At 39.8% G+C, this 11,136-nt stretch overlaps 1 protein-coding gene across 2 annotated transcripts in view; it reads left to right on the top strand.

The window, feature by feature from the left end:
* The window catches only part of LOC138605003 (regulating synaptic membrane exocytosis protein 1-like), an 89,931-nt gene extending 80,681 nt beyond the window's left edge, over nt 1–9,250 (top strand). For both annotated transcript variants that reach the window (XM_069677071.1, XM_069677072.1), the window contains 5 exons: nt 3,051–3,195; nt 3,740–3,852; nt 4,583–4,684; nt 4,933–5,072; nt 6,524–9,250. In XM_069677071.1, the coding sequence (XP_069533172.1) occupies nt 3,051–3,195; nt 3,740–3,852; nt 4,583–4,684; nt 4,933–5,072; nt 6,524–6,742 (719 nt within the window). In that variant the 3' untranslated portion in view covers nt 6,743–9,250. The remainder of the gene's footprint in view (nt 1–3,050; nt 3,196–3,739; nt 3,853–4,582; nt 4,685–4,932; nt 5,073–6,523) is intronic.
* Nucleotides 9,251–11,136: the final 1,886 nt, after the last annotated feature.

The following is an 11,136-nucleotide window of genomic DNA, read 5'->3' as shown; positions in this document are numbered from 1 at the left end:
AAGTGCAAGTGTCCTTTGTTCTGTAAAAAACAAACCTTTGCTGCGCCAGTTGTCGTTACGAAGACAAACAACCAAATAATGTGTTTCAGAGCCTTTCAGAACATGGTGGCCTGAGAGCCCCTCCAAGCTCAGCTCCCAGTCGCATAACAGTCCAGAGTCCAGCATGCACTTTTACCACAGGGGGGGCATAAGACTCATGATGAAAGCCAAACACTGAGCTCCCCTCTTTGTAGTGGACATAAAAGCTATTAGAGAACACGGGGCCTAAGGGGGTCTCCCGCCCTGTCTCCCTGATGTAGGGAGGAAGTAGAGATAGTGCCACGATCAGCCTTAATTTGAAAAACATTTCCTGTTCATGATGGATGAGAGCAAGAGCAGGTAAGGGAGACTTCTGTTTGAGTTTGAGGATTTCAATTATTTAACGCTTTATAGTAGGTAATATATATTTCTCAGGCTGTTTTCACCTGCTTAATGTGAATATTTCTGTCATGCTCAGCACATACAAAAGGTTGGGAGGCTTAGAACTGCAGCTATATTTGTCTCTTTGCACCACACAGCCAACACAATGAGTCAGATGGTGGACGCAACCCAATCAAAGATGTCACAGAGGTTTTTAGGTAGTTTTTGTGCCCAACTATTTCCTGTTTACAGATTAACAGATTCAGCAGGACATGGGTGTGACTTTGGCTGCACTTCACAGAGAGCGATTAAACAGTGGATCTGAGGCTTTGCCCCATTGATAAATGTGCTCTCGAAGTGTTTTTCCCTCACCACAGCATGGGTTCATGGGAAACGTGTTTTTTTTTTAATCATCATAGGCTATGATGATTTGTTTTTGTATCCTGAAGTGACGCATTTGGACTAGAAGGTGGAGCTGAGGAAGAGACAAGGGTTAGCTAACGCTGGTGCCAGATTGTTAGGAAGGTGCATCCGTAATTCACAGAACTGTGGTATTAATGGGGAGGCTAATTTTGGCTAAAGTACTAATCTCATTTCAGTTTCATTCTCTTTGGCGGCACCTATGGCGATTAATGGTAATTGCGGGAGCAAGCTTCCCAGATATCCAGACAGTGTTGCATGTGTGACGTCCACTGTTGGCTCCAGTTGCAACTCTTGATTTTCCTCGCTGACGGTCGCCTTCTTTTTAAGACTGTTTGCCTTCATCTGAGCGTCGAGTTGTATCTGTAGTCATCGATCTTTGCTTTCTTTGTTCAGCCATAGTAGGTTACCGTTTACTCCGGAAAAGCAGCCGCTTAGCTCCGCCTACCCTCTCTGGCAGACCAACCACTGCTGGGTGATGGAAAACACGTCACTAACTGGGCATCACTTTCTGCAAAAGTCACACAAGACACCCAGTCTGTAATACTGCAAATACAAAGGCTTTCATCAGTGGGCCATAGGCTCAATCACCTTTGTGTTAACTCATTCAGCGATAGATAGTGACTTAACAGACATTTATTTAAATGAAAATCTTCAAGATTATTAGCTTATACTTCAAACAAAATTTAGTCAATTAAAAAATGACCAGCAAGGCACCTTACAGTGTTTTTTAGTACAACTGAATACTGAACGAGACAATTACAAGTTAGCCATGTTCAAAGCACACCCTGCTTATTGTCTATATTACTTATACTAAATGAACATCGTGCCGTATTTAATAACACTTCAAACTACAGATTGAGACAATAAACTCATAAGGAAAATATTTACAGAGGTATTAAATCAAGTGGGAAGTAGAATCATACCTGGTAGACTCATACAATCAGACTTCGTTTTGCTACCTTGTTTGCTAAATTTGTACAGAAGCTGAGTTCTAAATACGCTAAGTCCCTCACAACAACCCATATCAAACAGCAGTCTCTCATTATTACAATTCAGGTTTGCATTGTTTGGTATTGTACTTCATGCTTTGCACAAATAAGATATAGGGCCCTATTTAAACGCCGGAAGGGTGATTTAGGGCATGTCCGACTTACTTTTGCTAGTTACACGGCGCACAATCTGGGCGCAAAACGAGGCGCAAGGCACAAAGAGGTTGGCTTAAGTCCCTGGATTATTCATAGGCTCCTTTCGGCACGACATGAATCAAACCAATCACAGTGTCAGCTCTGAATCCCTTTGACTGAGAGGGAATGAGAGCTCCCTGAGGCGAAGCAGGTGTGTGTGGAGGCAGCAGTGAGCCTGTCCATGTCTTCCGGCACTTCTCATCAGATCGGTAACAAACCAAAAGCAGTATCATGATTTAAGGAGATGAAAACTAAAGCTTGCTGTCTCACAGGCCTCCGTTCCATTTTTTCACTGTATCTGCAAATACACTGTTTTTGAGTAGTACACTGAGTAGAAGCGCTGCTGTGCGTCCCTGTGTGTATAAGAAGCAGAGACTTGTGTTGTGAACTCTCCAATGTATACCCCATAATGCACCCTGGCGCAGTCGTTTTCTGCGTCCTTAAGATAGCAACGCGCCACCCATTTGCCTGACCACTCCTCATTTTAAGACCAACACGCCTATGTGCGCTAATGTGGGCGCAAGATCACTTGCTATTTACACAACGTGGGCACTGGGGATGAAAACTGCGTCAGGAGGAAAATAGCCGTGACACTTGTGTTGCTGGGTGTACGACAGTGCCCGTAAAGTTTTTATGCTAAGATAAGTTAGCTGTGGCTGGCTGTAGCGTTGTAGCACACAGATATAGCAGGTGTTGTTGATCTTTTAATCTGAGTGCATATGCATATTTGACGAAATCTCAAACTATTCCTACAAGATATCAGGAAGGAAAAAAAGTTGAGCTCAACCTCAGCTATGATGGTAGATTACTATGTGTTTTTGTCTGATGACAGATTCAACTGGGATTAAATTGTGCTCTGTGGTTTGATGACAGTGTGCAGATATCACTCATTTCATCAGAGCAGTTTTATCATTACACTTGCACCTTCTGTAAACTGAATCAGCACGAGACAGGGCCAAAGGGGGGATGGAAAATCTGCATTTTTTTCTAGCAAAAACAAAAGACTAAGTCAGTATTGATCTTTCCCATCTCTCCTTAATCCAGAGGGGAAGAGTAAGAAGGAGAAGGGAGCACCCATCCAGAGGAGCACAGAGACCGGCATGGCCGTGGAGCTGACCCGCAACATGAGCCGCCAGCCCAGCAGAGAGTCCAACAACGGCAGCATGAACAGCTGCAACTCTGAGGGGAAGTCAGTAAACCGCACACTTCCTGTTCTTCACTCTTGACACCTCCCTCTTTTATCATCACTTTTCTCTCTTAAAGGGGAAAGCAAAGTCATAGTCCCTTTATTTCTATGTCCACTCTACATTTCAACCTGCGTTTTCAGGCTGCAGCGCTTTTTTTATTTCATCAGTTTTAAAATAATTTATTAAGTCCAGGTGAAAACTTCCAGTCCTGCATGTATGTGTCAGGTGTCTGACAGTAAACAGAGTCTAACATAATGAGCACACTGTAAAAGCAACTCTGGCTCGATAAGACACAAACTGTGACTGAATCAAATTAAGGCCTGCTGTTTCTGTGCTGGATTAACACACTTGGGTAATTTCTGAGATGTTTTTCATGCTGTAAAAAATGACTGGCAGCTAATTGGCTCCCTGAAGGCAGCGAAATGAGCTCTGAAGTCTCAAAGTATGCTAACTGTTTACAGACATCACTAAGACTTTACACTGATTTCCCGTGACACTGGTCATTCTTGTGATAATTAATTCATGTCTGTTTGTTTTCTGTGTTAGTTTGATCTTCTCTGGAGTGAACCTGGGTGCCAGCAGTCAGTTCAGTGACTTCCTGGATGGTCTGGGACCGGCTCAGTTAGTGGGAAGGCAAACACTGGCAACTCCTGCCATAGGTAAGAAACTGGTGATATTCTCCTCTAACATCTCAGTTTCAGGCGTAGCCCACTTTTAGAAACATTGATATTAAAAAACAAAACAAAAAACGTTTTGATTTATTTTCCTTTTTTTATCTATCTATCTATCTATCTATCTATCTATCCAGTATTTTTTTTCTATTGATTGTCTGAAGTTAAGATTGTTTCACACATCTAATTAATATAGTATAGGACAAGTCTTTATTGATGCACAGGAAATTTGGAGTAAAAAAAACCCAATAAAAACAAAAATGATGACGGCATAAAAACAAGAACAAAATTAAAATAGCTATATACATGCAAAGAGTGCCTCAAATTGTGTTGCAGACAGGGCTGCGAAAATTGCAGGAAGTAATCCAGTAATCCAGTCGAATAGAATTTTACAGACATTATAACTTATAATATGCTATGAAGTGTATTATGTAATGTAATATATGGTCAGATGTATTAAAGTGATCTATTGCATCCGTTCAAAAGCCTCCAGAAATGCTGAGCGAAATGTGTATAAAAGATCCCTTATCGTATATTTTTTATCATATATTTTATAGGCTGAGCCAGCAGTCACCACCACAAACCCTTGTGCTTTATATTTTTTAACTGCGTGTTCATCCTGCAGCTGTCAGCACCTTTAGCTCTGCAGCACCATCTGTCATTGATCTCCTCCTGATGCATTAAACCAATCATCTTTTCTTTTCTCTGTTTTTCCCAGGCGATATTCAGATTGGTATGATGGAGAAGAAGGGTCAGCTGGAGGTGGAAGTCATCCGAGCTCGAGGACTTGTACAAAAGCCAGGATCCAAATCCCTCCCTGGTGAGAACCTGAGCACCCTTTAGATACCAAAGAACTCATCTCTCCCTCCCTTTCAAGACATCAGTCATAACTCTTTTTATTAATATATGATATACACTTTACGTCCAGTCAGATCCAGTAGATACAACCAGCTGAACCCTCTCCCTCCCATATCCATAAAACCAGCAGTGAGATGTGATCTAAATGATATTGGAGGGTTGTTGTGTTCCTCCCTAATGGCTTTTTTATTGTTTCGCTTCTGCCTTCAGCTCCATATGTCAAGGTCTATCTGCTGAATAATGGAGCGTACGTAGCCAAAAAGAAAACCAAGATTGCACGGAAAACACTTGACCCACTGTACCAGCAAGCACTGCTATTTGAGGAAAGCCCACAGGGTAAAGTCTTACAGGTAAGTTGAAGATAAATCTTTTCAATACAATGCTAAAGGTTTTTCAATTCAAAGTGGAAAACTACAGTGGCTCTGAGAGCTCAACCTGCTGCAATTTAACAAAAACCACATAAAAAAAGACATAATAGTTTTATGTTAATACCCTTGTCACTAGACTACTATCTTTGCAACATCTTTACAAGCAGTGTTGTGTAACGTTACTTTTAAAAGTAACTTGTTACGTTACAAGATCACTGGCATTAAAAAGTGACCCGTTACGTTACTGTGTTACCTCCTGAGAAAAGTAACATGTTAGATTACTTTTGCGTTACCAAAAATTAAGCCAACATGTTTACGGCACATATTCTGTAAATCTGTAGCCTAATAACAGGAATGACAGACGCAATATAACCTTTACAGCTCTTTATTATGCTAACAGTCTGACAGTGAACTGGGCAGAGGCATACAGTATTAGGCACAGCTGTTTCATTGACATCAATACAACACAGGCTCTTAGTCCCACCAGTGTTGTGGAGCTGTGTTTAGCTGCAGATGCACTTATCCTCCAGACACAACTTACATTTCACCGCAAAGTTGTTCGTGTTCCTTTCACCCAAAAATTCAAAAGAATGGGAATATTTCCATGAAGTAAATCCTCTCTGCCATCTCACTAGTTGAATTAGTTAACAACGCATGTGCACTGACTCAGCTGTGTTTAACTTCTGCTGGTGAACAGCTACCTGCCAAGAAGTAGGAGAGAAACAGAAAACAGTGCTGCAGGGACTTTCTTTTTTTGTGGCGACAAAAGAATAATGGAAATACGTCTTTTTTTTTTCCAGTAACGGATTACTTTACAAAAGTAACACATTACTCCTTACAACAAAAAAGTTATCTGAGTACTCTAACGGATTACTTTGTAACACGTTACCCCCAACACTGTTCGAGTCAAGTCAATCAAATTTAGTTTTAAAACGAATGATTAATTTCACATCTTGCCAGGTATCGCTCACTCCTATATTTAAAACAAGTCTTAAATGTTATGTCATTTCATACTATTTCTTATAAATAATAAAAAAAGATAAAACAACACAGCCAAATACTGCAGCACAAACAAATTCAGACAACACAAGCAAGTACAAAAACAAAGCAAAGACGACAACACAAGTATTTCCAGGGGACACTTAAAAGCGTTGAACAATTGGGCTAACTGATTAATTTTGTCCCCTTAACGCCAACTTACCTTGTGAAAGTTCTGAAAGTAAGTATTAATGTTAGCTAGCTAACATTAAGTTTCAAAACTAGCCTAACTATATGTCTGTGTATCAATAGAGATGTTTTGTTAATTTGCTTGTTTTGATAACTTACAGTGTGTTGAGCTCTCAGGGCCACCATAGAAAATAAATAAATAAATAAAATATCTTTTAGAAGAAGGAACTAATGTGCTGAGTAATTTGGAATATTTTGCCTTCCAGGTGATTGTATGGGGAGACTACGGCCGTATGGACCATAAAAGTTTCATGGGAGTTGCACAAATCCTATTGGAGGAACTGGACTTATCAAGCACAGTCATTGGTTGGTACAAATTATTCCCACCGTCCTCCTTGGTGGATCCGACACTTGCCTCCCTGACGCGGCGGGCTTCCCAGTCATCACTTGACAGTTCCTCCGGACCTCCCGGGGTTCGATCTTAGTGGACCAACAGCTCTACACCGCTCGACGAGTAAAACAAACTATGAAGTGTACTGTAGAGAGAAACAAACACAAAAAAAGATGCCGGAGATGTAGAACAACAACAATCAGAAACAGTCACAATGAGAAAGCTTTGTTGAGATCTGACAATCACTTCTGTCGCAGTTAATTTTGTCTGTTGTAGGAAGCGCCACATTTCAGTGTTTCATATCCATTTAAAGGAAGTCTCTTAGTTTTTCTCTGTGTACGCTGGAAAAGCAGGGCTGGCGAGCAGTTGCTCTCAAGATGGGAGACAAAAAAGTGTCAGAGAATCAAATGAAGCAGGGTGGTTTTTCACTGAATCAACAATAGCAAAGAAATGTACGTAAGCATCGGAATGTATGGACTCGAGACAGAGGTAATCACCCTCCACACCTGTAGGGGGCGCAGTCCTCCTTGCAGTGGCCTCCTCCAGAAACCCAACAGACTGCCGGCACTCCTGCCCCTAAGAAGGGTGCGCCTGCATGGGTATTCAGTCTGGAAGCACAGGGCCTTCTTCTGGTGCCTAGACCTTGGAGCCGCATCACTGGTCCCTCTCTGTCGAAAATCCTCTTTTCAATATGTTTACCATGGCTGCTCAAAGCCACACTGTTCTAGCGTGCTTGCTTTGTCGTTCATTTCCTTTCCCTTTGTTACTACTGGCACAAAATGTTTTTAAAGTGCGTTAAATGCTCATGATAATGTTGTCAGTCTGGTGTGTGCATGGAGAGAAAAAAACTAAATACAAAAGATAAAAAACAAAATAGAATCTATTCAATGTCTGCAAGTGTTATGCAGGGGGTGGGAGGGGAGGGTCTGATAATGATGCCACATGTTAGATTTTTACACATGACAGTGAGATTAGCGTGCGGCGTTGTTTTCCTTGTTCCACCACTGGCAAATGTCGGGGCCAGTTGTCTTTGTATAGATGTATATTAGGCCTCCCAGGAGGTTGACCAATAAATGAAATTTATGTCACTTTGAAATATCACAAGGGTTCAAACATCACTGTACAAAGGTAAAAAAAAAAAAGTAAGTCTTTGTTCATCAACGCAAGAGAAAGATGGGAGCGTCTTATTTTTCACCCCAGCACGTTTCAGGTTTCTATCCAGCCCTTAGTTTACATTCTTTTGAAATTTAAATACAAGCACAAGAGCTTGATTTTTTTACGACAAAAAGTTTAACTTTTTGAAAAAAACATGTAGTTAAAAAAAAAGAAAAAAAGCAGCAATCCCGTCACTGGTTCCGTTCATTTCTTTGTCTAGATGTTAGGAAACAAACAAACAGAAAAGAAGAATCTCTCACAGTTTCCAATGTGCATCTCTGTGAATGTGAAAGTAACCAGACTGATCTGTCGGGACACCAACACCAATGCTCACCCTGTTTGGCCCGCAGACCCCGCCCACCAGGAAAAGGGCGGGGCCAGCATGACTTTGGAACCTGTTCAAAGCTGCATGCACATTTTTGTAAAACGATACAGATACAGAAAAAAAGATACTGAACTAGATACGTGTGTTAGTTCCACATACTGTAGGGCCGCTTGTATGTTGCATGCAGTTGTACAGTTTGCTCGTACTTGAATATTAAAGAGATAAAACCAAGAAACCGAAGCCATTCCCATTACGCAAAGACATTTGAACTCAACTGCAGTCTATTCCACGTCCCTCAGTCCGGTGCTGAATGTCTCTCAAACTAAATCCCAAGATTACGTTGATGTCTTTCCTCAACCCTCTGGAAGATGTACTTTACTGTACAGTGGTACTGAGCAGACCTCATAGCCCCTCTTACTGTTATTCCACCTCATAGTATACCTCCAAGGGGCTGAGATGCTGTATGAATAAATATGTACAAATCAGATCGACTTATATGGAAATATGAATTATGTTTTAACATAAGGATTTCAGATATAATAACATATGAACTGTTAAGTTATATAAAGAATAAATGCAGATGCACAGAGAGTCATAAACTGTAAATACTCAACAGCCATTCACTGGGTTTTCAATTAGTTCAGTGATATTTGCAAAGGGGCAAAGTCATATAATGCGATTAATACGTTATATAGGGACCATACAGTGGGAAGACTCAAGGCGATGGACTTGGGTCACAAACCGGCCGTGCTTTAACACGCGGCTGCAAAATCTGCAGGTGTTCCACTGCTCTAAAAGTCGTCGTCTGAACACTTCGTTGTGCTTCAAACCCAACGTCTGATCCCTCAGTCCCACTTCAGAGGAGTTGACTTTTCTTTTCATCATCTGGTAAAAGCTGGTTTTTCTTTTTTTTCTTTGTCAGTATTAACAGGAAAAAAAAATAGCTGATTGTTTACAACTTCTGTGTTCCACCAAAACAAAAAGAAAATTAGAAAAAAGTAAAGCATTCACTGCAACATTTCTTGTTTGTATAACAGATGTGGCTCAAATGATGTGTATGTTTTATATTTAAAAAAAAGTTCATTTTTATTATTTACAAATAAAAAGAATGTGTGGAAGAAACCTGCTTTCATATTAATGTCTCCAATCAAATGTATGTATATATATGTATGTTATAATTCAATCATCTTGTTAATATAGGTATGAAATGGAATATTAAGCCTCAAGCTCAATAATTACTGTACCTTCATACATACATACAGAAACTCATAGGTGCCTGAGCAATGGAACAAGTGGAGCAATGCATCCCCATTTTTCAGTAAGGGGGAGCAAAGTTATGGTTTTGCTACCCCACTGTTTGTCTTTTTTTAAATAAACTTATCATGATACAGTCCCCACAATCTGGTGAGTATATTTAAGCACCTTATATCAGTGATCATTTGACTATTTTCAGCAACTCACAAAAACAAGTAATATATAATAATAAAATGATCTTTATCTCATTATAAAGTGATCTTTATCTCGTATAACGTGATCTTTATCTCGTTATAACGTGATCTTTATCTCGTATAACGTGATCTTTATCTCGTATAACGTGATCTTTATCTTGTCATAACGTGATCTTTTCTTTTTATAACGTGATCTTTATCTCGTTATAACGTAATCTTTTCTTATTATGTGATCTTTATCTTGTTATAACGTGATCTTTTCTTGTTACAACGTGATCTTTATCTTGTTATAACGTTATCTTTATCTCGTTATAACGTAATCTTTTCTCATTATGTGATCTTTATCTTGTTATAACGTGATCTTTATCTTGTTATAACGTGATCTTTTCTTTTTATAACGTGATCTTTATCTCGTTATAACGTAATCTTTTCTCATTATGTGATCTTTATCTTGTTATAACGTGATCTTTTCTTGTTACAACGTGATCTTTATCTTGTTATAACGTGATCTTTATCTCGTTATAACGTAATCTTTTCTCGTTGTGATCTTTATCTTGTTATAACGTGATCTTTATCTTGTTATAATGTGATCTTTATCTTGTTATAACGTGATCTTTTCTTTTTATAACGTGATCTTTATCTTGTTATAACGTAATCTTTTCTCATTATGTGATCTTTATCTTGTTATAACGTTATCTTTATCTCGTATAACGTGATCTTTATCTTGTTATAACGTGATCTTTATTTTGTTATAACGTAGTCTTCCCTCGTTATCAGGTGACCTTTTTCTCGTTATAATGTGATCTTTAATGTGGATGTGTATTTGGAGTTGCACATCAAAGCTGCAATGCTAAAATTTAACGCCATAACTGTGTGCTTCGGGTGCTGCCACAGAGTGCCTCACTGAAGAGGAAGTTGAACATAATGGCCTCATGTGTGACCTCACATATGATGCAGTGCAGCAGAGGGCTTGGGAGATTAATGTTCTACATCCTCTTGTCAAATAAGTAGAGGGCCCCCCGAAACAACATCTGCAGGCAATCTGCACTAACCTCCCTCCCATCAGGCCTGCAGTGCCAGCTGGGCCCCCGGGTCCCCTCCTCACAGCATCAGAGGTCATGACCTCCACAATACAAAGCATGGATATGGATCGTGGTGGAAAGGAGAACTGCAGATCACACAAGTCACAGGTCAAGATGAAGTTTCCATGCTGCTCTCAGGAAATGGATTAATCTATCTAATCAGGTCAAAGGTTAAACATTGGTGGAAACAGCGACCATGACTGCAAGAGGAATAAAAACATTATGAAGTTCATTTTTAATAATGTCCACTAAGATGACCTTCCAAAAACAACTAAGCTGAAAAAAAGTAAACATTCAATAACTTTGGGGAAAAGTACTTAAGCTGAAGCCATGAAAAAGACGGGAGAAGACAAACGTTCAACATGAGGCTGTATTACATCATTCTGAAGTCTAAGTAATAAAACCAAAGACAAGACAGAAATCATGTATTCGGCAGCAAAAAGGAAGGAATGAAAGTTATTGCTCAGCGGGATTTCAG

Source organism: Semicossyphus pulcher, unplaced genomic scaffold, assembly GCF_022749685.1.
Source record: "Semicossyphus pulcher isolate SPU_LCO1_2020_fin unplaced genomic scaffold, fSemPul1.0.p SCAF_27, whole genome shotgun sequence".
NCBI lineage: Eukaryota > Metazoa > Chordata > Actinopteri > Labriformes > Labridae > Semicossyphus > Semicossyphus pulcher.
Note: the sequence above shows the minus strand (reverse complement) of the source record. Positions and strands in the feature narration are given on the sequence as shown.